The following is a 26,602-nucleotide window of genomic DNA, read 5'->3' as shown; positions in this document are numbered from 1 at the left end:
GATTTTGATTCTTTTTGCATGAGTTAACCAATTATGTTTTTTGGGTTAAATAAAAAAATCATTTTTTGGACTTTAACCTGTGCCTAAGTTTCCTTCACTGCTCGGTCCATCACACTGTGAAAGAATCACAGCATGGAGCTTAAATGCTGAAGATATTTAATGACGTTTTACAGAATCAGTTATAACAACACATTTACACAAATTCTGTTATTATAAATTTGAGTTTCTTTTACTTTTTCTATTTTATGCGGCTCTATTTCGTAATTGTACTCATCTAAAATGTAAATATACTTTTGCACCCTTTACGCCAACTCGTTTGACCTCCCGAAGGAGGAACTTAAAAAGCTCAGCTGGGCACTCACCTACCTTAACTGGGAAGTTATGAATCTCTAAAAGGTGCCAAAGCGAGATAATCAAAAAAAAAACCCAAATCCAACACAGAACTCCCTTTTCAATTATCCCGGACAAGCCCCCACTTGTTACGTTCCCCTGGGGGGGGGGGTCTAGGCATTAAGGGGGAAGCAACAAAAGTGACCGGGTCAGAAAAAGGAGTCAGGGAGGCAAAACAGTTAAATAAAACAGTTTTATTGAAGTTATTCAACTAAAAGAGACGGACAAGCCGTTATCACCATAAAAGAAACACAAACAAAACTCAGGCGTTGGTCAAATAAAGCAAAAAGTCAAAAGGAAAGCACAGCTCACTAACTGAAAACCACAAAACACAGCTCACCAGCTGGAAACACCGCAAAACACTCAGCTCACTAGCTGTACCCACACAAATGGCACTCTGGCCCAAAGCTCACCCTGCTCTGGGCTTAAATACCTTTAATTGCTGATGGGAGTCAGCTGTACAGGAGGGAAGGGTGGCATCTCAGGCAGGAGGTAGTGGGTCACGCCCACACAGGCACCCTCAGGAGAGAGAGGCCCTGCTAGGGGCGTAACAATGGAAAAGTGCCCATGAAGCAAAATAAATGACCTTGATTACAATTTAGGTAAACACTGATTAGGTGATTCTTGTGCATCTGTAATGAACATTTGTCCATTGGTCTATATTTTTTGACTTGTTTGAGCTATCCTGCTAAGTCCTGGTGTACTAAATGGAGAACAGCCTGTGCTTCTATTGATATCTCAAGTGTTTGTGCTGCCTCTTTTAGCCCAAAGAGGAAGGAAACCACAAAACTAGTTCAATGAGAAGATGCCTTTTTCCTTGTTGCATATACAGTGGGGCAAAAAAGTATTTAGTCAGCCACCGATTGTGCAAGTTCCCCCACTTAAAATGATGAAAGAGGTCAGTAATTTGCACCAGAGGTACACTTCAACTGTGAGAGACAGAATGTGAAAAAAAAAAAAAATCCATGAATCCACATGGTAGGATTTGTAAAGAATTTATTCGTAAATCAGGGTGGAAAATAAGTATTTGGTCAATAACAAAAATACAACTCAATACTTTGTAACATAACCTTTGTTGGCAATAACAGAGGTCAAACGTTTACTATAGGTCTTTACCAGGTTTGCACACACAGTAGCTGGTATTTTGGCCCATTCCTCCATGCAGATCTTCTCGAGAGCAGTGATGTTTTGGGGCTGTCGCCGAGCAACACGGACTTTCAACTCCCGCCACAGATTTTCTATGGGGTTGAGGTCTGGAGACTGGCTAGGCCACTCCAGGACTTTCAAATGCTTCTTACGGAGCCACTCCTTTGTTGCCCGGGCGGTGTGTTTTGGATCATTGTCATGTTGGAAGACCCAGCCTCGTTTCATCTTCAAAGTTCTCACTGATGGAAGGAGGTTTTGGCTCAAAATCTCACGATACATGGCCCCATTCATTCTGTCCTTAACACGGATCAGTCGTCCTGTCCCCTTGGCAGAAAAACAGCCCCATAGCATGATGTTTCCACCCCCATGCTTCACAGTAGGTATGGTGTTCTTGGGATGCAACTCAGTATTCTTCTTCCTCCAAACACAACGAGTTGAGTTTATACCAAAAAGTTCTACTTTGGTTTCATCTGACCACATGACATTCTGCCAATCCTCTGCTGTATCATCCATGTGCTCTCTGGCAAACTTCAGACGGGCCTGGACATGCACTGGCTTCAGCAGCGGAACACGTCTGGCACTGCGGGATTTGATTCCCTGCCGTTGTAGTGTGTTACTGATGGTGACCTTTGTTACTTTGGTCCCAGCTCTCTGCAGGTCATTCACCAGGTCCCCCCGTGTGGTTCTGGGATCTTTGCTCACCGTTCTCATGATCATTTTGACCCCACGGGATGAGATCTTGCGTGGAGCCCCAGATCGAGGGAGATTATCAGTGGTCTTGTACGTCTTCCATTTTCTGATGATTGCTCCCACAGTTGATTTTTTCACACCAAGCTGCTTGCCTATTGTAGATTCACTCTTCCCAGTCTGGTGCAGGTCTACAATACTTTTCCTGGTGTCCTTCGAAAGCTCTTTGGTCTTGGCCATGGCGGAGTTTGGAGTCTGACTGTTTGAGGCTGTGGACAGGTGTCTTTTATACAGATGATGAGTTCAAACAGGTGCCATTCATACAGGTAACGAGTGGGGGACAGAAAAGCTTCTTACAGGAGACGTTACAGGTCTGTGAGGGCCAGAGATTTTCCTTGTTTGAGGTGACCAAATACTTATTTTCCACCCTAATTTACGAATAAATTCTTTACAAATCCTACCATGTGAATTCATGGATTTTTTTTTTCACATTCTGTCTCTCACAGTTGAAGTGTACCTCTGGTGCAAATTACTGACCTCTGTCATCATTTTAAGTGGGGGAACTTGCACAATCGGTGGCTGACTAAATACTTTTTTGCCCCACTGTACTTGCTGCATCCATGTTATGCATGTATTCATAACAAACACAATATGTGGAACATTCTTTTTTTGCTTCTGGAAACACCCAGCAGCTAAAGTTCACTGCCAACACCACTAAAACAAATTTAAATAACTTCTGATAATAGTTAATATATTTAGTATAAATATAGTTTTAAATACCTGTCTTTATCTCTCAGCATTGAAATGAATATGTAAAAACTGTTCAAATTACATTGTCTGCTCCAGATAATATTTTCACTTGGTTTGGCTTCTGTCAAACACTGAAATCACTGTAATGTTCATCTCTGTGGGAGAGACTACAAAAAATAAAGACATGAAAGTTTTAAACCTGAACTGATGAAATGCTAATGATGTCAAAATAATGTTTGAATCCTGCCACGTCAGGCAAAACTATAAATCTTGGTTGCTTTTCATTTAGTTTCAAGTAGTAATCCTTTTATAGACTTTCAAAGGTGTCATTGACTCATTTACAATAAGCTTGGACTAAAAACAACATATTGGGTTTCTTGGTCTTTTGGGGAATTCCACCAGAAACAGAACACCACAGTCATACATTGTCACTAAAACCCCCCACAATACTTCTTTTTCAAAACATCTCAGTTACTTTTGGTTATAGATTGACACATAAACTGCCTCCTTTGATAATTCCCATGGTAACTGTGCAGATTGTTTTGACTGGGGGAGAAGAATAAAGCACAATGAACTCATTATCTAGCTTGGGAAACCAGCCTGAGACAGCTTTTACAGGACAAATTGTAAATGCTTGGTACTGAGGGGGGAATGTCTGCAGAGAGAGCAACTAAAATGACAAAAAAGTGACATAACTTATTATTAAGTAATGTATCTATCTAGAGTACATATATAAACCTATTCTGCACACAAAGATTGTAAATAGTGTACTAGACTACTGTCAGCCAGTGAAGAAACACTCGTGTCTGGACAGCAGTCGTTTCATCCAGATTCCTCCCCTATCAAAAAACCTTATTGACTGCTTTAATTTGCTGCATTTATTGGCAATAGCCAATTAAATAATTAAAATTATTAAATGGACAGCGACACAAAGGAGGATATATAATAAACTCTATTAACCTCAGCAGGAGGCTTCGATCCAGCAGCCGTGCAGGTAGCAAATAAAACCTCTTCTGTGCCCAAAGTGGGAAAGTTGTCCTTGATGTGTGTGAAAGGAGGCACTAGGAGAGTTACAGAAGGCAAGTAAGTTAACTTATAAGGATGACAGTAAAAGTCAGTCTGTCTACAATTCATGAAAAAACACATCTCTTAAATAAATTTTTTGTTTTGTTTTTCCTATACCAATCACTATAAGAGGTATCTCTGTCTTCTGATTTCCACTGGGAAACAAAGTGTAGCTGCTTTCATCCTTCAGTGCAACACCTCTCATCTAGACTATGGACCATTTCATTCTCCATCTTCTTAATAGCTGCCCTCACTTCTTTACTAAACCTCTGAACTTCCTGGTTCATCAACTGTCCACCATGTCCTCCACTCTCTTGTTTTCTACATACATCAGCTGGAAGTATGCTTCCATCTTCTCAGTGCACTCGCATCATATGTTTCCATTCTTATCGCTAATCCCCCTAATTTGCTCCATCTCTTTGCCTAGCTATCCAGCATCAAAGTCACTTAAAACTGTTCCCTTTGCCACCCTGCTCATTACCAGACATCTTACATCAGTACAGCCAGTACTCTTTCTAATCTTTCTGAGTGTCCCACTTCTTAATTGATTCACAGGGGGAAATAATCCACCAAAACATATACCATCATGAGACTGAACTCATTTACAAGCAGCTTCACATTTTTTTCACCTTTTCTTTCTTTTATCTTTTCTCTAAAAAGCAATTCAACAAAGAAATCTCTGAAATCTAAAATGTCTAAACACCAAAGAAACTTCAATGCTTCACTGAGCTAACTAGAAACTGTGGCAAATCATGTTTTTCATTTCATTTATTTATATGTTATTTTCTCTTTCAGTTTTTGTCATAACATGGTTCTCTTTTAAATGGCCTGGGTGATACAAAACTGTAAGTAAGATACAGTGGGGCAAAAAAGTATTTAGTCAGCCACCGATTGTGCAAGTTCCCCCACCTAAAATGATGACAGAGGTCAGTAATTTGCACCAGAGGTACACTTCAACTGTGAGAGACAGAATGTGAAAAAAATAAATCCATGAATCCACATGGTAGGATTTGTAAAGAATTTATTCGTAAATCAGGGTGGAAAATAAGTATTTGGTCAATAACAAAAATACAACTCAATACTTTGTAACATAACCTTTGTTGGCAATAACAGAGGTCAAACGTTTACTATAGGTCTTTACCAGGTTTGCACACACAGTAGCTGGTATTTTGGCCCATTCCTCCATGCAGATCTTCTCGAGAGCAGTGATGTTTTGGGGCTGTCGCCGAGCAACACGGACTTTCAACTCCCGCCACAGATTTTCTATGGGGTTGAGGTCTGGAGACTGGCTAGGCCACTCCAGGACTTTCAAATGCTTCTTACGGAGCCACTCCTTTGTTGCCCGGGCGGTGTGTTTTGGATCATTGTCATGTTGGAAGACCCAGCCTCGTTTCATCTTCAAAGTTCTCGATGATGGAAGGAGGTTTTGGCTCAAAATCTCACGATACATGGCCCCATTCATTCTGTCCTTAACACGGATCAGTCGTCCTGTCCCCTTGGCAGAAAAACAACCCCATAGCATGATGTTTCCACCCCCATGCTTCACAGTAGGTATGGTGTTCTTGGGATGCAACTCAGTATTCTTCTTCCTCCAAACACGACGAGTTGAGTTTATACCAAAAAGTTCTACTTTGGTTTCATCTGACCACATGACGTTAATTCATGGATTTTTTTTTTCACATTCTGTCTCTCACAGTTGAAGTGTACCTCTGGTGCAAATTACTGACCTCTGTCATCATTTTAAGTGGGGGAACTTGCACAATCGGTGGCTGACTAAATACTTTTTTGCCCCACTGTACACATGTTGTAGTCCATCTTCTGGACAAGGAAAAACTATTAGGAAACGTATGTAGCGGTATGTGTTTTTAATATTCAAACATAGCTGATGATTGACTTTAAAATTCCCAGCTCTGGTAATGGATCACATGAGTAAAAACCTAGAGGAGAAAGACAAAGCACAAAGGAAGGAGGTGCCCTCCTTCCTTTGTGCTTTGTGTCCCACAGGAAAAACTGGAACGAGTGAGTGACTTGGAAATGCAATGGAAAATGAAAGCATAGACAGGATTCCTTTGTTGACCTTCCTGAATTACTGAAAACACTGCAGGTATTATTGGTGCAGAACAATAATACTTGCCTTGTCTTATCACACAAGCCAGTGTATTGTTCTTTCACATGCTTCAGTTTAACTGAGAATTCGGTGAATTGACCATAATGGTTTATACAGTTTTAGTCTACATGCTTCCTTCAACAGTTTCTTTATTTTTCACAAGCATTAGCCAAGACATGTAGGTGTTCCAGTAAATATTAGTAAGAATAGAGTAAAAATTATAGTTGTACCAAAACTATCCATAATTTCAGTATGCTCAGTTTAGGATTAGTTTCACTTGCATTTTTACTTATTTATTCACTTTTTTAATTTTGCTTCATGTTTTTCTTCTTTTCTTAACGGATTAATCATTCCCCGTTGTGAAGACTGTAGATGACACTACTGATTTGAGTTCATTTATTTTAATATGTCTGTAACTTGTACACACTTGTACTTGCTTTATGTTTTATATTTAAGAGGAGTAAAGTTATTCATATAGTTTTTATTCTTTATAATATGTTGTGCAGATCACTGCAGTCATACTTATCTTTACAGACAAGGTGAATAGATAGGTAGCTAGACAGAGAAAGAGAGAGAGAAAGAGAGAAGATGCATTATTAATTATTAAATCCAGTCTGATGAGAATTCACTGCTTGAGTTCAGTTTTGGTGTTAAACTCCCAAGAATACCACCTGGATCAATAGTCTTTTTTTCTGATTATTGGCAAAAGGTTTACAGCGGTCTTCTTCTTAGAGATGCTGCTAAGGCTGTAATTAAGCCAAGAGATACAATAACTGAAAACATGTGCACATAAAAAAATCTCCTGATGAATGAATCACAGGCAAGGATATGCTGTATAAACACTGTATAAATTAACAGTACTCAGTGCTGGTTCTAACAGCCAGAGCTGCTTCAAGCTTTATCAGAATCACAATCAGAATACTTTATTAATCCCTAGGGAAATTATGCAAGTTACAGTTGCTCCAGTACAGTAACATTAAGAAAAACAGAAAACAAAACCGACTGAGACAGGACTCTTCTAGACACTCTAACACCCACCAGGACAATGTACATTTCAGATTTTTCATTTAAAATTTTCAGATTGTCTATTTTATTTAATTCATGTATTGTACAAAATTCACCCGGGTGGGAGGTATTGGTATTGTCCAACATTGTCCTTATCTTGGACAACATTGTAAATGGTAAATGGCCTCTTCGACACCACCTTAAAAGAGTGCAGCTCCATACACACAACATTACTGGCCTTATGGATCAGTTTATTGACTCTGTCGGCATCAGCAACCCTCAACCTGCCGCCCCAGCATGCAACATCATAGAGGATAGCACTGGCCACACCTGACTTAAAGAAAATCCTGAGATTGGTGGTGTGGCTCTGGATTCCAGGCTGACTGCAGGTGAGGTTGTAGGTGAACATCTGGCACAGCTGTCCTGTGCCAGATGTTCTGTTGACCCACTGAGAGAGGCTTCATTTAAGAATCACCAGGAACACTGAAGCTCATTGCACTGATCAAGCAGGACTCATGATCTTCACCAGCAGCTCCCTCACAGGGAAATCTTCAGAGCTCCACCGCAGGCCGACCCCAGGAGATGGATAAACCCAGCATTTCATGAACACTGTGATGGAGACCTTTGGTTTGTGTAATGTTATAAATACTCGTTTTTTTTAATGTGCAAAAAACTGTAAAGGAATTCCAGATCACAAGTTTGTAGTTTGACATACAAGTGATGACCTTTGAGCTTCATCAGGTTTTATTTAATTGTGTCAGAGAAAATCAGCTGTGCTCTTCATGCAGCTGAGTACATCAAGTGTTTAAAACAGAAGCTGTGCAGGTCTGAGATCAGCAGCTCGCTGAAAAACCAAGCTGAGGTCCTGTTAATGCTGATATATAGTGACACAGTTACATGGGTGATTAGTCCTTTTGACTTTTTGTCTTTAACTTTGTCAATAAAACAGCTGCAGCTTTCACTGACAGCACATGTGGTACTTTAACCTTTGTACTGTTTTCATCAGTTCATTTTGCAGCTAACATGTGAACATGATGGATGATCTGTCTGCTCTCACTGGTTGGTGCTGAGGTCCAAATCTGAGGGCAGCTCCTGTAATCACAATGAGAACAGAATCATCACAAACTGAAATATGAAGTTTATCTTTCAAATCCCAAATAAAGCTGATCCTTCTCTGTCCTCACACACCCAGGATCTGAAGCTCTTCTCTTACATTTTTTTTTCAGTTCTACGGTTCAATCCATAGTTACTTATTAATGAGGAGTTACTGAAGTACAAGCTTTAAAAAAATAAATTGGTGTTACTGTCTTTAAAGATGTGGCAAGAGACTAGGGTTGCCAACCGTCCCTTAAAAAACGGAATCGTCCCGTATTTCGAAACAAAAGTACACGTCCCGTATTGAGCTAATAAGGGACGCACTTTGTCCCGTAATACAGTGATAATCAAAAGTAGTCTATAACTTTTAATGGAATTAACACTTTGTTTGAAAACATAATTCCCAGCCCCTCTCCTGCTTTGTGACCAATGAGCTGACAGCACACTTGTGACAATTCGAGTATGACAATTCAGATTACCGCTCATCTCATTGGTCGAGGAAAGGTCGCTGTGCGTCCATAAAATGAAGGTTATAACAGAAAATCTGTCGCTCTCTCTCTGTCTTTCACTCACACAGACACACCACCACCATCAACTTTGCTAAATTGCTAATGAAAAACATTGATCAGGCAGCTGTGATTGAGCACCAATGTAAATCCAACTATTTTCACGGTTGTTGTGGTCGTGATAATTTTGTGATGCCACATCGAAAAGGCTCGGATGAGCTTTCCAAAGTTCTACAAGTTGTGCCTCCATCGCTTGTGTCCAGATCACACGCGGCACTGCCGTGCTGCTCCGTCTTTTTCACCGACGTTTGCGCGTGAGCAGTGTGAGCGCCTGTGGTGACACTAGGGCTGCCACGATTTGTCGACTAGTCACGATTACGTCGACTATCAAAATCGTCGACGACTGATTTAATAGTCGACGTGTCGTTTGAAGCTTTGTAAGATCGCAAAAGACGCAGGAATAATAGCAGGATTTAAGAGTGTAATAACGGACTGAAACAGAAGATGGCAGCACTGCATGTACAAGGATTCCAGCTGCCGTTAAACCCCGAAGAAGAAGAAGAAGCAGCTGTGTCCCAGAATTCATAGCGCGGCCCAGCTTAGTTTCCAACAATGGCGGTAGCTAGTTAGTTTTAATATTACTCTTATTATTCTTTCTGGGTCACAAAATAAACGTTTAACATATTTTCAGGCGAGAATGTAGCTGTGTAAACCTCAAATATCGGCTCAGTTTATCAGGACACCACATATTTTCAAAAGCGCTCCGACGTTTTCGGAGACGTCTGTTACCCACTAGCTCGATAGCTAGCCGGGGGCTAGGTCACTAGCGCCGTGAGAACACCGGACTCCCGGCAAATTGTTTTCAAACCCACCGCCGTCTTTCGCGACTCAGGTTAAATATATATGAGTCACTTAGATAAATTAAAAATGTTGTTGTTTGGCTTTTTTTTTTTTTTAGTATTTTATTTGTTCCTGAGTAAATCGGTTTGTCTGAGATTAAAGTTATAGTTTTTACACAGCTGAATAAACGTCAAGCAGACAGCTGATTATCAGAAGTGTGAGATGCTGGAGAATATACCCCGGTGTCCTGTTATATTTTAGATAGCAAGGAGTTTATTAAACTTTACCGAAACAATCTGCAAATTTCATTAAAATTTAATAAACTATCATCTTGTCTTTATTTTTAGTTAGCACCTTAAAAGCTTAAAGCTGTAAGCTAATGATAGTTATATAAGCTGTAGTTTTACGTCCAGTGGATGATGATCTGATTAGTCGACTAATCGCAAAAATAATCGGTGACTAGTCGACTATCAAAATAATCGTTTGTGGCAGCCCTAGGTGACACCCTCACGAGCGATTGATGATCGGGAGCTGGTCGTGAGGTGTTAATCACTTCTCGTTACCCCACGTATACTACACGACGCACAATGAAGGCCAAAATCGGTCCGATCACTCAAAAATCGGCTCAAAATGGGCCTGAAACCGCACAGTGTGAGCCCAGCATTAGAGCAGCAATGTTTGTTCCCCTCAGAGAAAGGGAAGAATGGGAAAAGGAAAACACCTGGCTGGAAAAAGTTAATATGGGCATGTGCAGTGAATATCAGCGCTATGTGGCCAGAAGTGTGATAATATAATTTATTTTGTGTAATAAACAACTGCAAGGATAGATGATTACAACAAATTGATAACTAATACATAAAAGTAATACATAGATGAATAATGATGATGAGTTAAGATGCGTAATCATGTGAACAAGCGGGTTTACAAACAGGAGCAGCTGATTAGCATTAGAAAAGCTGAAATAATACCTCAACTGAAGCCAATTGTACTAAATGCACTAAATGTGCACTGTTACAAGAATATTTTTCTTTCTATTGTTTTCTATTATTTTAAGTTAAGCAGGACAAAGTTCTTTTAAAGAAAGATTTACTTATATTCTCAAAAGTTAAGCATGACAGGCTTCTGTTTAAGAAAGAGGCCTGTTTTATTGTGTTAATGTTGTCATTTTGAGCTAAAAATAAATGGCTAAATGATCATTTGTTTCACATGTGTTCATATCACAAAGAATAGAATATGCATCTACTTAAATCAACTTAAAGTCAAATGGTTAAAAAAAATAATTTCACACACAAAAAAAGAGCTAGAAAATTCACCACACTGGGAAGGGTGAAGACAACTGGGTCGCCCGGCCCTGGCCACGAGGTGTCCCTTATTTATTTTTCAGGGAGTTGGCAACCCTACAAGAGACTGAAAACATGCTGCTGTTTGAATATATTTAATAATCAGCTCTGCAGCTCTGAGCTGAAGCAGAGTGCAACCTGTTGCTTTTACAGTATAATACTTGTAATAAAAGTACAGTAACGGTAATTAGTGACTGAGCAACTCGGGACGTTTCTCTTGATTTCTTTAGTCAGGGTAAATTCATTCATCTGCACGGATTAGCTAAACGAACTTTAAAAACACGTTTCCCCGACAGCCGCGTGCTCATTTTAGCTAGGTCTCAGGACCTAGCTAAGGACGGTAGTTACGGATGATCTTACAAACACGTTTAACTTACTGAAAAAGTGAAGCAGGGCCTCGGATCCTTCTGTCGGGTTGTCCAGTTTACTGAAGAACACCTCAGGCTGTCAGGTTAAAACACTCGGTCGTGGTTTTGTAACGTAAACGCTGGCCCTCCTCTCAGAGCCTATGCTCGATCTGCTATTCCTGAACAGAGATACGCAAGTTTCCCCGTGACTGCAGCTGTCAGTCAAAGCTGCTATGATGACGTTACACCCCAATTTAACATCGCCCCGTTAGTAATTAGAATCAAACTTATGGGAAAGGAGACCCCTTAGACATGAATCAACGCGATGAGAACTATTGATAACAAAAGAAAGAATCATATCCACTAACATGGAGGAGGCGAGGTTTATGACCTACACTTCAGCCAGACACCAGGGGGCGACAGAGACGTTTTGGCTTCATTTTTTGGGAGCTATCGCGTCGTCCATGTTTTCTACAGTCATTGATCAAACACTGCAACAGATCTAAAACTACAAAAAGAGCAAAACAACACACAAAAAAAATGAAATAAATGTAAAACTTCTTCAGCCATTTGAGGCACCAGTATAGGCTATTTGGTATTAAAATATAATAATAATTAATGGTGATAAATCGTTTTCTGCTTTAACACATTGGTTCTCAAACTTTCTGACATGCCAAAATTACAAATGCAAAAATAAATAATTAAAAAAAAAATTTTTTTTGCCCACACCAAGGAGTTTGTAATTAGTCAAGTAATTAAACAGTCATTAACAAATCAAAAAGATACAAGATGAATTTTAGTTAAAAGTTGACAATAAGAGCAACAGGCTCTTGTTTTTTAATGACCTTTACAAAAACAACAAAAAACAATCAAAAACTTTTTTTCCCATGATGCTTCAATACCTGGTCCATGTTCCACAGCTTGAGAACCACTGTTATCATGTGCAGTGCATGGATATACATTAAAAATTAAAACAGTTTTACTGATCTTACTTTTTCAAAAGGTTTAGAAAACAGAAAGTGTCATGTCTTCATTGTTAGGTTTAAAGAAAAGAACAAAAACTTGATAAATAATATAAAGTGTAGAGTTAAAATACACACGCAAGTGTTGCTAATGCTAACAAGGATTAAAATTTATGTAACTGAATTTACCATACTCAGCTATGCAAAAGGCGAAAAATATCTTTACATCCATTATTAAATCTAAACGCAAATTCAGCAACAAGATCCAGACAAAATGAGTCAACAGTTTCTATCCTAAAATAAAAATAAAACAACATGCTGCTGTGGCCCCCTTCCGGTACTGAAGGTAGGCAACATGTAATAATACATACAGTATGCCCTCCAACCAGCCACCATCCAATTCAGAGTCATTTACATTAAATGTAAGAAAACACCTCAAGTTTTCCTGAACTGCAAACAGCAAATCAACAGATCTGCGAAAACATGAAAGTATAATGTGACCTTTGACACTGCACATTTCATAAATTCTGTTTTTGCTGACTTTGCTTTCTGTCTTAAGTTTGTATACTCGTAGTTCACAAATGAATTCAACACAAAACAGAGGGTTTCATTGACATGACTTTAGAAGCTTGTTTATAAACAGCTGTTAAATATGCTAATTAACCTTTTACAAAAGTGAAGCAGCCAAAACAAAAACTTAAGGCAGTACCAGAATACATTTCTAGTATAAAAAGAGGTATTGTTTTAATAGCTATTATTAATAGCTGCAGTGCTGACATGTCTGCTTGACTGGTTTAAAACTGTAAACATTGTAAGTTTTATACTCAAACATTCACATAAGTACCATCATGACCACTGAGACAATGGAAACTGTGACTCAACAAGACTAGAACATTTAAAAAAAACAAAAAAACCTCAGAATTTAATGATAATAATTTAGAATATGCACTTAACACATGAAAACATGGAAAATCATTAAAAAAAATGTAAACTTGACATCACACTAACAAAATGCCCACCTTCTAATCTATCACATAATATTTCAGTCAGTGACCAACAGTGTTGGTCAAGTTACTTGAAAAAAGTAATCAGTAACTAATTACCAATTAATTCCCCAAAAAAGTAATCATATTACTTTACTGATTACTTATTTTCAAAAGTAATTAATTACTTAGTTACTTTTTAAAAACACGATTTACAACCTGAGTAGGTGATAAAGTGATAGATCTTTCAGCCTAATTCTACTTTTTCTGCATAATCCATCATACAAAATGTAATCAAATGGAAAAGTCTCTTTTTAAAACGTGTTTTATTAGTTTTAATCTTTTAACTTTATGCATCAAGCAAAAAATTTAACTATATGCAACATTCTCTGACTTTAATAAATTAGTTTAACATTTAAACTTATTTTCTGCACATTCCAGCACATAAAATATATTTTTTTTGTGTTTACACTCACTCTTTCAAATAGATGCAAGTAAAACACAGCAGAAAATAAATAAAATCAAAGACTAGCGGTCCTGTTGCTCTATTTTCACCTGTAAAGCAGGAGTGGGGTAGGCGGAGGTTTGCCCTGGTGCAGGTGTACCGCAGAATCCGCGAGTTTCTCTGTGAGTTTCCCATTACATCGTTGCGCACTCGGTGCTTGCTTGGAGGTTTAGGGGTTTTTTTTCCACTGTAAAAAGAAGTTTTCTTCCCACGCACAACGGACACTAATGTTTTTGTCACTTTTTATGGAATCAAACTCAAAATAAGGTCAGTACTTCCATGCTTTAAACGCTGCATGCTCATACTCTCTCCCGCACTCGATATATGATCCGTTGTTGATCTGCACACAGCTGTTGTCACGAATGTAGCACTCGCTTACGTCACTTTCATGAGACAGTCTCACACAAAAAAAAAAAAAAATCACGGTTTTAGTAACGCAGTAACGCAGCGTTCCTACAGGAAAGTAACGGTAATCTAATTACCGTTTTTGCAATGGTAATCCCTTACTTTACTCGTTACCTGAAAAAGTAATCAGATTACAGTAAGGCGTTACTTGTAACGCCTTACTGCCCATCTCTGGTGACCAATGTGGTGGGGAAAAAATTTTAATCATAAAACAATGAATGTTTGTTAATTAGCAATAAATTTCATAAATCCATGTATGAAGTGTGACTTTATAGACTGGTCACTGCTCTCCACCTACAGCAGCTGGAGTTATGAATCATTAACAAAGCTTGTTTTGCCTGAGTGGATATTTTAGAAAACCTTTCCATCTCATTATGTATGATAGCCAACAAAGTACACTGCTCAAAAAGGAACACTTGATTATCACCATATATCACAAACCAGTTTTAGCACCCGATTCACATAACACTGGACCACTATGGCCCCTCCAGCAGGTGATGGGTTCACTGGAGTAACTGGGGTCAGCCAGGACCCATGAATAATAGGTTTTTAATAAAAAGCCCCTTGACTAAGCCTGGCTTTATGAAGGGCCCCTGGTAACCAAGATTCTGTCAAGTAACTTCTCATCATCAAACTCTTTTGAATCACACTTGGTCTGGCCCTTTACCCATGACCAATTTACCTAGGGAGACCCTACCAGGACCAAACTGTCCTCGACAACAAAGCTCCTGGGATCAGAAGGACACGCAAACCCCTTCACCGTGATAACGGTGTGTTCACACCGAACGCGATGGACGCGAATAGAGCGTCAGGTTTACATGTAAAGTCAATGGAAAGGCGCGATGACGCGCGATTGCGGGTCCCGCGAAAATTCGGAAGCAGATTTGCGTCGCGAAAACGCGAAAACGCGTGAAACGCGCGTCAGTGTAGCGCGTCTGGCGCGTTTGACTCGCGAATAAAACCACGCGCGTGAGTTTTTGTGTTGCATTTTGTGCATACGCGCGTTTCGCGTCTACCGCTCGAGTTGGAAAAATCTGAACTCCAGCGTCAAATCGCGCCGCGACAACCAATCAGGAGCCTGGTGACGTGGCTGTTACCTAGGTCAAAGGGGCAGATCCAGCCAAAGCCTTTCATACTTCAATGGAGGGGAAGGCTAATCAATGCGGTAGCAAACAACTCGGAGCTGTACAACACCAGCTGCTTTCAGTACCGAGACAGGAATAAAAAGGACCGAGCTTGGAGGAAGATATGTGAAGAGATCGGGCAACCTGGTAAGTTCATTCATTTCTCTTTTGAAAGTTTTCACTGACCCGGGGAAGCCGCACAAAAGCTAGCAAGCCACCGCTATTTTCCCACTGACGTACAAATACCGTTCTGCTTTTATGCATGTTGTCATTTAGGAATATATTTTATTGTTTATTAATAAACAGCACACAGTGGTCCCGCTGTTCATCCGTCACTGCTTTGCTTTTTCGCTGATTTTTTATTGCACAGTACAGCATTGCATTCTGCAGCCTGATTGACAAATCTCCTGCGCTTGCCAAATTTATCACGTTTGGTTTTGATAACCATCGCGTCCAATAGAAAAAACAGCACAAAAACACCCATAACTATGAGCCTCATTCGGAAATAGACACCTGCACCGTGAGGGAAAAAGGCGCACGAAAGTGGCGGGCAGATGAAGACAAACCGCGGCATAATAATACTTTTACGTTTTGCAATCTACAAAGGTTTGCACTTTGAGAATCAATTGTGAGAACTGTGACCAGGGGCTAGTTATTCTGAGAACCCCTGCAATAAATGAGGGACCACTGTCTACTCTACGATTATTATATCCAACCTGTTAACATTTAATACTGTATTGATAGAACCAACTGATTCTGCAGCAGAGCATCCCCAGTCCCTGAGCTCCTGCTGCTGCACCCACAGATATGTACAGCAAGCACTGATACCTTTTTAGTCGGTGGGATTCCCTTGTGATCACCTTTACTAAATATCTACAACCAATCTGATTATATCCTGTTATTGTTTTTTTTTTTTTTTTCAATGTTGAAATTAAAATCTAGTAGCAGCCTTCTCATTTCTTTGTGTTTTGTGCTGTTTTACAGGCCCACAGAGGAGGACGGCTCCGAGGCAGATGAGGGACGGGTCCCAGGACGGTCCATCGGCGGTGGAGCTGGCCATCCTGGAGTCCCTGAAGAGGCCACACCAGTCTCCAATGGAGCATTTCCTCCTCAGCCTTGTTCCTGCTCTGGAGAGCAGCTGGTCCTTTTTATTCCTGTCTCTCTGTAAATTCTTATATTTTATATATTTATGTTTAATGTTTTTCTGTTTGAGACTTTTAATATTATTTCAAATAAATGTTTATAATGACTAATGTCTCAGTTCTACTACACAGCAAATGTTGGCACACAACTTGACACATGTAGAATTTATTTCATATTATACTAATGACAAAATATACTGATACAGTGGGATGCAGAAGTTTGGGCAACCTTGTTAATAGACATTATTTTCCTGTATAAATCGTTGGTTGTTACAATAAAAAATGTCAGTTAAATATCATACAGGAGACACACACAGTGATATTTGAGAAGTGAAAAGAAGTTTACTGGATTTACAGAAAGTGTGCAATAATTGTTTAAACAAAATCAAGCAGGTGCATCAATTTGGGCACCACAAAAAAGAAATGAAATGAATATTTAGTGTATATCAATGTGTGTGTCTCCTATATGATATATGGGGTGCCTTTGTCTGGATGTGCTTCCCATCCAGAGCTGCACAGCACAGAGGAAAGTTCCAGCGCTCCTGGAATCCCTCTATGATGGACCGCCAGTCTCCAGGTGAAGGCACAGCCATGAAGTCGTCCACTAGACAGTCCCAGATGGACGTCGCTGCCTGGGGGATGATCTGACACACCGACTCTGAAACTGAACGCTTGGTCCTGAAGGAGTCCCCGGTGACAAGGAACCTGGACAAAATTGTTCAAAATCAGTATTATGTGTACTGCAGTTACAAAATACATTATTCAAATTCCAAAATACTTTTGTGATGTCAGATTTAAATCACAAAACTTAAATCTTACATAAAACATTTTGTAATTATAAGGATAATTACAAAATGTATATTAGATAATATCTAAAACAGTTGTGTTTTGTTTTAACTTTAACATATCATAATTTGATTGGTAGCAACTTTCACAACTACAGTGAGCCAATCACTCATAATTCCTAAACATGTCAATCAGGTAGGAATGAAGTAAGACATTAATAGAAATAAAGAGTTGTGTGTTGACATGTAGCCCTTTCCTTGCTTAAATCATTAATATTTTTGAAAAATTAATCTGTGATAAGACAGCTTATCAAGATAGAACCATGTAACTAGAGATGAACCAAACTGTTCACAGTTTTATCTAACTCAGTTTTAATAAAGGCTGTGACCCCTGCTATAGAGTCTGACAGCTGCAGGGATTATATACAAATATTCAACTATCCCAGAATTAAACCAGGTCTAAATAAAAAAGGAGTGAGTATCACTACAAAGGTTAACTCAGTGGTCCTAATGCTACAGTTTGATATCAGCAAACACCGAGCGCATACATTGATGTGACACCACAGCCATGCTATCATGCAAACACTGATAACAGCATAAATCGAATTAAATCGGGACTTGATGAGACCTTCTGAGTATCACTAGAAATATTATAAAGAGTCGTCTCTGTACCACAGTTTGCTTTCAGTAAACACCGACAGCATTCACTGTTAGCATAGCACATCCATGTTAGCAGTGTATAACTGGATGGATTAGCATATTAGCACAGGTATCAATAAAGGACTACCGTATTAAATAGTTTTACTAACCTCAGGCAGACGGACAGGCGCTCTGCAGGTGGGATTGAGCGTCTGTAGTTGGTGTCTAGGCGGGCGATGCTGGGACCGACGAGGGAAAGCAGGTCCTCAAACTGGCCGACGGTGATAGCGCTGGAATCGGCCGTCATCCAGGCGCAGCTCCTGGAGCAAGTGGTGAAACTCACCAAACTGCTCATGCCTCTGGAGGACCTGATGGACCCAGGTACGGCGAGGACGTCTTTTACGCTGCTGCTCTGCTCTCCACAGTACATAGAGAAGGGAGACTCTCTCTTCAAGCGCTAGCTCGATAGCTGCCATCTTGCAAAGATACCGGTCTGGCACAACTCCCTCCCACATTCCTCCCACATTTCCGGTTCATGCGCGTCAAAATATCATATTTTGACGCGCGATGGATTTTTCTTGGACACGCGTTGAGACGCGAATGTACACGCGTCAAATTAGGGGCGTTTGGGGCGTTTTATTCGCGTCCATCGCGTTCGGTGTGAACACACCGTAAGGTGGTGATTCATGAAGGGAGATCACACCTGGACAAATCTTTGCTTTTACTTCTGTATCAATTACCCTATGCTTACTTTGGATCTGTGCCTGAATTTAACTGTTTACTTTTGCTTATCAGTTCCTTTATTAAATCATTCCTCACACTGCGCATTATGACAGGAAGTGAAGATAAGGAAAACAGAAAGATAACATCAAAGGGCAAACTAATAAGATAAGATAAGATAAGATAAGATAACCTTTATTAGTCCCACACGTGGGAAATTTGTTTTGTCACAGCAGGAAGTGGACAGTGCAAAAGTTATGACGCAAAAATTAGAATACAATAAGAATAACAATACGTTGTCAAGGTGTGCTGTGTGCAGCAGGATGTAGGACTCAAATGCTGGACTTGGAGACTGAAACTTGGAAACTTGAATATGAATTCAAGGAAACTAAAACTAGAAACTCAAAGCACGAAGCACTAACTAGAAAAACTGGGGAACTGGGAAACAAAACTGCGAACAGAGAACTAGAATGCTACCAGAAACAGAGAGACGAAAACACAGCACAGTGAGGGTACAACACGACACAGAACAAGGAAAACACAGGGCTTAAATACACAGAGGTGTAATGAGGGAACGAGACAAAGGAGGAGTGCACAGCTGGGAGTAATGAAGCGTTACAAGACGAAGGGGAAGCAAAACTGAAAACATTTACATAGGACAGGGACTGTCAAAGTAAAACAGGAAACATGAGACAGATCACAAAGACTGCAGCATCCAATCTTAGTAAATACACCGATTACGATTAATGACTGATGAGAGAAACCAAATTTTCCAGTTTTCCTGGAAAACGAAAGTGTAGCTTTCGTTTTCCAGGAAAGCTGCACTCTCCTGGAAAATGCTGCAACGTGTTACTTTTTACAGTTAAAGGAAAAGATTTCAGCAGGGTGAAGACCTTTAATTTTATTAAAATTAATTTAAAAAAAATAAACAAAAACCCTATGATTCAACACAGTAAAAAAAAAGTCTCATTCTAACCTTTTTAAAGATTTTTTTTCCTCTTTCAAATTTCCTTGTATGTTGCTTTACGTTAGGTTATCCGAGCAAAACATCTGCTTTCACCCCCATGTACAAACAAGGGTGGGGCTGTATTACTCAAGTATTATATACTATGTGGTAATCTTACTGGTTGGAATTACAAGGTATTCAGACGGTGTGCTTCGCTTGACTGTTTGTACTGTCTGAACCTTATGGTCTCTGTGGTCTACTGATAACACTGATAACATTGTTTTAAACAGAAGCCCTGTGGGTTGTTATCCTCAGTAGCTTAACGGCTTGTGTTATCAGGAGATGAAGAACAGAAAGAACAGTTATCTTCTGTGAACAGTCACAGAAAAACTGCCATTCATATTAGCCAGAGCTGGTATGTACACCCTAAATGCTGTGGTAGTGACAAGAAAGCTATAACTAAACTTCATTAAAAACTAAGAGATGATAAACAAAAAGGGGGCAGAGAGATAAACGAACACCAAGTATGTCCACCGGTTCTCCATCTGTTCATTTACCAGCTGACTTGAGAACTTGAGAGCTTTCAGTACAGATATAGTCCATCCTTTGCTTCCACAGCTGTCAGGGAGATTGCTGTGGTAGACAGTTCAGAACATTTGTTTAAAATGGTTTTAATTTTAGCTGAACATGCAAAGACCGTCAGTGTATCTGCATATTTTAAAAAGACCATTTAAACTTCTATCATATTCAACACACACACTCATTTTTTAAGAAGAGCAGATTTAATAAAATGACTTGTTTAAAACTAAAACTACTAATATATCTACCATAACTGCAAAACAAAGATTTTTACATTAAATAAAGTCATTAGCGTCAAAATATTCAGAGAGAGAAATTAAACTTTGAGTGAAAAAACTGCATATTTCAACAAATTAACAGTTACTGACCTCTGTCTGACGTTGTTCTTACTGCGCTGCACTGTCACCAGCTGATTCATTTGTTGGGACACGCTGCCAAAAAAGTGCAAACCTATGCCTGGAATTTTGGGGACATTAATTAAAAATCCCTCCAACACCACTGCAATAGCGCTGAAATAAAACAATCAAGTGAATGAGTAACCCAATGTTAAAAGTCAGATATCCAAATACGTGAAACAAAGGCCAATGGCAAACGAGGAGCTATTGTCTATTGTAACACGCTAACTAGTGCACTTTTTCCCCCCACAGAAAGTATCAAAACTGCCAATTAGGCCATTCCTAAGATTTGCACTCTCTCTGATAAGATTGCTTTGATTTTGCAGCATAAGTATGGCCTGACTAACTACCGTCAAGAGCTCATTTATCCACACTTCCATACTACTTTCCTCTTTAATTTAAGAAAAACTAAAGAAGCATTCCACACAGCTTTTAAATAAAGTGTCCATTTAAATTCAAACACCTCAAAATAGAAACTGTGTATTTAAAAAAAAAAAAAACGAAAGTAAAAATAAAAACATTTTTTGGTCAACCCCTTTGAATTAAAGAGTCTATACTTCAGTTTGGACAGTAGGTCCACATGCTTTAAAGTCAGATCTACTAAATATTATTCTACATTTTGGAAACATGCAAGTTAATGTATGAAGTACCTTTGATCTTCATGTTCATAAAAGTACCATACTGCAGCCCCAACGATGCTCAGGAAAATCAAAACACCAAGTAAGGCCCATGCAGCAGAGCACGATCCTGCAGGGACACAAGAATGAAGGATATAATGAGAATTACATTATCTGGCATTTATGTTTCATATATTGAGATGACTCAGACAATACTTAAACATATACCATACACAAATCAAACATGTAGCTCATGTAGGTTGAGGGCAGGTTAACAATGATCACTTCTGGTACTGTTGGTCAAAAATGTTCTAGCAAAAACTTTTCTAGTCTTGGGTGAAGATAAAGGAAGAGAAGATGGGAAAGGTCTGAGAAAGCTGTCTGATACAGTTGGGGAAAAGCAGAACGAAATGAACTGTTTCTAATTTTTATGGTAGTTTCATTTTAATGAGACAACATATCAACCTAAAGTCCAGAACAAATAGCCAGAATTCTGGTTTCAACGGACTGACAGACAGATTAAACCAATCAATTAATCACAGATACTTCTGACCTGAACTGAAGAAACCACAGAATTGGTTCCTTCTTTTCCAACTCTGCACCATGGGAAAGACCAAAGAGTTATCAAAGGACATCATGGACAAGAATGTAGATCTGCTGTAATGGATTACAAGACTATCGGCAAGTAGCTCGGTGAGAAGGTGACAACTGCTGGTGTGAATATTTGCGTGCGAGGGGCTGGACGGCGCTAACGTGTTAACGTGTTAAAACAAAGGCACTGCCTTTGTTTTAACCATATTCTATCGCAATATTTCATTTTCTTATCGTTGCCTAACATTATACTGGCATTACCGTGAACGGTATGATATGGCCCAGCCCCAATCAGAATGATGCAACATCCACAAAAGCTAAAATCCAAAAGTCAGAAACAAATCCAGAAAGATTTGGACAAACTGCACGGCTAAATCCAAGCTGACCTCACCTGATGCCACATGCACGTAGAGCTGACCACGTTTACTTCCATATGTGTTAGATGCTTCACACTGATAAAGGCCATTTAGATCAGAGGTCAGGCTCAGCAGTTGTAGCTTTGCACCATCTACTTTGACAGCAGACTCCAGCAAAGTCTGGCCAGATCTGGAAAAACATGAACGAGACCTGAACGTGAAATGTACAGAGAAGGCAGAAAAATGTGAGTTGTGCTAAAAGCTAAACATCTACGTTAATGGTGGCAGTTTTATAAATTATGGTCGACATTGAGTGGATGGATCTATGCAGGTCAGATTTTTGGAAGCATCCTTCATGTTTCTTTAAAACTAAAATGAGGTCACTTCAGCCTGTGCAGCTAGTTTTAACCCTCTCAGGCTCAAATTAAGTTTTTGTTGCTAATGCACAACCAAGTCCTGCAGTGGTACTTCTGAGTAAAAAAAACTTTATAAAATATGTATGTGGGGTAATCAGGTTGTTAGTTTTTAACTGTTGCAAATCGGCAACGCCTGCCTCAAGAGGGTTAACCACAGGCCTGCTTAAAAACAGCAAAACCAGTGGAACTATGAGGATATTGTGTGCTCACAGTCAACTGTCTTGTTTGGTGAACACATTGATCGACTTGTACATAGAACTTCAGATAATGTCTCTCCTCTTTGTCTCCTGCTTACCTCTGCAATCCAAGACAAACATTTTAATCAGATTGCAGCTTATATGCCTAAAGTGCTCACACTGAACTTTCATCTGATATTATAGTTTGCAGCTTATTGTCCAAAATTCACTCTAAACACTCTAAAACCATCTTTACTGACATGTGCTTGGTGATAACACCCTTTCCTGGGGGGTGGCTGTAGCTCAGGAGGAAGAGATGGTCATCTACTGAATGGAAGGTTGGTGGTTTGATCCTTGGCTCCCCCAGTCTGCGTGCCAAGCATGCTTGGGGAAGATACTGGCCAGATACTAAAAAGTTGCATCCATTGGAGTATGAATATGTGTGAATGTTAGTTAGTGAGTACTTTAAAAGCATAGAAGAAAGTGTTTATGTGAATGGGTGTGTATAAAGCGCTTTGAGTGCTCTAGGAGAGTAGACAAGCACTATAGAAGACTCAGTGCCTTTAATATTACCACTCCCGTGAAATGAAATGAATATTTCAACTGAAACCAATATTCAAACTACTTTACCTGCTCCAGATAAAGTTTGCATTTGGTTTGGCTTCTGTCACACACTCGAACGAGTCCTCTGAAATCACGCTAATGTTCACTTCTGTGGGAGAAACTGCAAAAAAAGAAAGAATGAAAGACCTGTGTTAATATGTAAAAAACAAACAAGCAAAGAAATGCATTTTGGGTACTTTTCATGTAGTTTCAAGGAGAGATCCTGTCATACACATTCAAGCATGTTGGTGCTCTGTTTAAAAGCATGGCCTTTATGGGGATTTCAACCAGAAATAGAACACCACAGATGAACCGTGTCATTTAAAAAAAGAACCCACACAACTGGAAGCACATGCTTTAACTTTGAAAACAGCCTCTAGTATTTTTGCTTCACTGGACAGATCTGAAACAAATGAAGTCATTGTCAAGCTTTACAAACAGGTTTAAGCTAGTCTGTGCACCATGGTGTCGTGTCACTTGCCTTTAGCTGCTGACAGTTAATTTTTAACCTGAACATCTGCACTCTTACCGAGAGCAAATATATAGTGCAAACCTATATTTCACATGACCAATGTAAATAGTGCATTGCACAACTGCTAGTAAGTTAAAAAAAAAAACACAGTTGAACTTTGATTAAACAGACATAGTTTCAATTCTACTTTTCCCCTACCAAAGCCGTGCTGATACACACACTGATGCACAACTTTATTGAGTTTTCTGCATTTCAACTGAACTGGGTGGTTCTGTCTCAGGACACAGATCAGGTTCCATTACTCGTCTCATCATTTGCAAAATCTTTATCCAGCTATTGTGACAACATGAGTGAATGACAGTAGCATGAGAACAAGGATAAAGCTGGTATCCCATACTGGGAAAAACAAAAATCAACAAATTAACTCATGAACAAAGAAAAAAAAGCAAAACCATGTCAACTCTTAACACTTAAGGTTACCTGAAAGTATGAAGTTTTGAGGGTTTATGTCTGCTTTTGTTCAAACCAAAGATGCAGGGTATAGTTTTAAAAAAGTGCAGCTATTACTTTTATTTTATCCATAATTGATGAAGCTATTTCTGTTGCATGAGTAGATAACACAGATCAACTGGTAGCAAGTAATTAAGTTATATAGTATTGCTTTGCAGTTGCAGTTTAATCAGTTAATCCTGGGTGTGCATGTGTACTTTTAATATTTGATTTAATAATCAAAATTGTTAAGTCAACAGTATAAAAAAAAGAAGACAAATATTAAACTACATCATCAGCTGATACTCACAGTAGATCTGTATAGTGAAGGAGAGACTTCTGTCTGTAGACAGTGAGCCACCACTGATGACACACTGGACCTGGTGACCGTTAATCTCTCTCGTAGGAACACCAAACAACGAGCTGACAGTGGTAGTTGTATCGTTGTCATACTGGGTGGAGTTTGTCGTCGTCCTCACTTTGTCTCCCAAAGCACCAGTGAGCCACCTCACCTCTGCAGGAGGCTTCGATCCAGCAGCCATGCAGGTAGCAAATAAAACCTCTTCAGTGCCCAAAGTGGGAAGATTGTCCTTGATGTTTGTGAAAGGAGGCACTAGGAGAGTTACAGCACACAATCAGTCAACATGCAAGCAAAATGGTAAAATGTCTGTCTCACACACAAACACCCACAATATTTGAAATAAAGTTTTGTTTTATGTTTTTTTATACCAAGCAAGTTTAGAGTTATCTCAGTCTTCTGATTTCCACTGGGAAACAAGGTGAAGATGCATGTGTAGCTGCCTTCATCCTTCAGGGCAACATTGGATAACTGGAGTGTTCCATTTTTGTCATTAAAATTCCCGATATATTTAAATCGATCATCACCTCCATTGACAAACTGCACTCCCTCTCTGGGTAGGATAGTGAGGAAATTGTCATTGTGAGGTTTTTCTCTCGTCTTCCTCTGCCAGGTAATCTGTGTCAGGTCATCATTGGTACCAGTGACATAACATGATAAGATAGCAGTACCTCCTTGTTCCACTGTCACACTTCCACCAGTCACTTGGAGAGCTGTAAAAAGCATTCAGATAAAAATTTAATGAATTCTTTTGTGTGTGTATGTGTGTGAGAGAGAGAGGTTGGGGGCGTAGATAATAAATGATGATACACAACCATTCAGTTTGATGAACCACAAAGTTTGATTAAAAAAAAAAAAAAACAACAACATAATAAGACCCTGCAGCGCACATTGACGCCATATGTCTTGCAAGCCAAATCTCTGAAGCGTCAATATTAAAATAAGGTGCTACAGTGGACAAATATAACATTCAAATTCAGTTCATTGTAGCCTAGTCACTACAAAATACCTTCTATATCAGCACATAGAAGAGACACGATCACGAGAAGGACACGTAGTAGCGCAGAGTCACATATGGCCGGTATGTTGTGGCAGAAGCTGCCAAAAAAGGAAGCAGCTCCATCCATCCGCTAATCATTACTGTCCACTAATCATAATATTTACACATTCCAACTTCCGGGAGAAAAAAGTCCACAGCCCAAAAATGTTAGAGGACCGATGATTCTCTTGGGAGTCTTGCAGACAGAAAGAAGGACGCGGGCTGAAAATGGCTGGATACGGACTAGTGATGCGCGAATCATGAACGAATCGTTCAATACTCGAGAATCACTTTACTGACTCATGAATCATGATTCACAAGCTCAACTGACTCACTGACTCATCCCTGTTGCTGTTAGCAGCAATGTATCTAGCTTATAATTAAAATTGTGGTGAAAAACACAACATCCAGTATCTTAACAAAATAATTTCTGCTCTGAACTGGCAGAAAAAACCCTGAATAGAAGCTCACATCAAGACAATAGCTCCTCGGTTCACAGTAGCATCGCTCTGCTAACATGCTAACAGCACATTTGAGCTACTCACCCCCTCCCTTACTGTGCTGAATCGTAAGCGTAAGCGAATCACTCAGGACTCACTCACCCCCTCCCTCCTGGCTCACAGCTTCTTCTTCTTCTTGGTTGGCAACCAATGTTAAGGCGCATTACCGTCCCCTGGCTCACAGCTCAGTAGACATTTAGATGAGAAAATATATACTTAACACATTTAAGGAAAATACTAATAAAATAAAAATAAACAAAATAAATGTTTATTAAGCAATTTTGATAGGAAATTGCTTAATTTTAGAAATGTTTTTGCTATTTTTTGCTCTATAAAATAGTTGTTTTCTTTTAGAATCATTCATCTTAGCAGTAAGATTTACATGAAAAGAGAAACAAATTAAGTTTGAGTGAAAATGTACATTTTTTGCACTCTCTGGTCAACTAACTCAGTGAATCAAATGACTCAAAAATGCGATTCACTTTGGTGAGTGACTCATTAAAACTCGATTCAGTAAAAAGA

At 39.3% G+C, this 26,602-nt stretch overlaps 2 protein-coding genes and 1 long non-coding RNA gene across 8 annotated transcripts; 1 reads left to right on the top strand and 2 right to left on the bottom strand.

The window, feature by feature from the left end:
* Positions 1-7,848: 7,848 nt before the first annotated feature.
* Positions 7,849-26,109, bottom strand: LOC147311456 (nectin-3-like). 6 transcript variants are annotated; one of them, XM_086266950.1, is made up of 8 exons: positions 25,551-26,109; positions 24,913-25,254; positions 24,494-24,796; positions 23,250-23,343; positions 22,063-22,238; positions 21,114-21,210; positions 20,437-20,577; positions 7,849-8,242 (listed from the first exon to the last, which is right to left on the bottom strand). In XM_086266950.1, the coding sequence occupies exons 1-8, from the start codon at positions 25,666-25,668 to the stop codon at positions 8,158-8,160; spliced, it is 1,356 nt and encodes a 451-aa protein (XP_086123076.1). In that variant the 5' UTR covers positions 25,669-26,109; the 3' UTR covers positions 7,849-8,157. The 6 variants fall into 6 exon arrangements, with proteins under 6 accessions (XP_086123076.1, XP_086123078.1, XP_086123074.1 ...); XM_086266952.1 differs by having other exon boundaries at positions 20,437-20,524; positions 25,551-26,104; XM_086266948.1 differs by lacking the exon at positions 7,849-8,242 and adding an exon at positions 18,718-20,122 and having other exon boundaries at positions 25,551-26,106.
* LOC147311458 (uncharacterized) lies at positions 15,044-16,510 on the top strand. The gene is made up of 2 exons (XR_015125402.1): positions 15,044-15,404; positions 16,242-16,510. It is a non-coding gene; the product is annotated as an uncharacterized LOC147311458 (long non-coding RNA).
* Positions 16,543-18,338, bottom strand: LOC147311457 (uncharacterized). The gene is made up of 2 exons (XM_086266957.1): positions 17,994-18,338; positions 16,543-17,104 (listed from the first exon to the last, which is right to left on the bottom strand). The coding sequence occupies exons 1-2, from the start codon at positions 18,251-18,253 to the stop codon at positions 16,846-16,848; spliced, it is 519 nt and encodes a 172-aa protein (XP_086123083.1). The 5' UTR covers positions 18,254-18,338; the 3' UTR covers positions 16,543-16,845.
* Positions 26,110-26,602: the final 493 nt, after the last annotated feature.

This window comes from Aulonocara sp. 'chitande type north' Nkhata Bay, linkage group LG16 (genome assembly GCF_057382095.1).
Source record: "Aulonocara sp. 'chitande type north' Nkhata Bay isolate Kocher_YH1m ecotype deep benthic linkage group LG16, A_spYH_male_GT1.1, whole genome shotgun sequence".
NCBI lineage: Eukaryota > Metazoa > Chordata > Actinopteri > Cichliformes > Cichlidae > Aulonocara > Aulonocara sp. 'chitande type north' Nkhata Bay.
The sequence above is the reverse complement of the archived record's forward strand: the minus strand, read 5'-3'. Positions and strand labels throughout refer to the sequence as shown.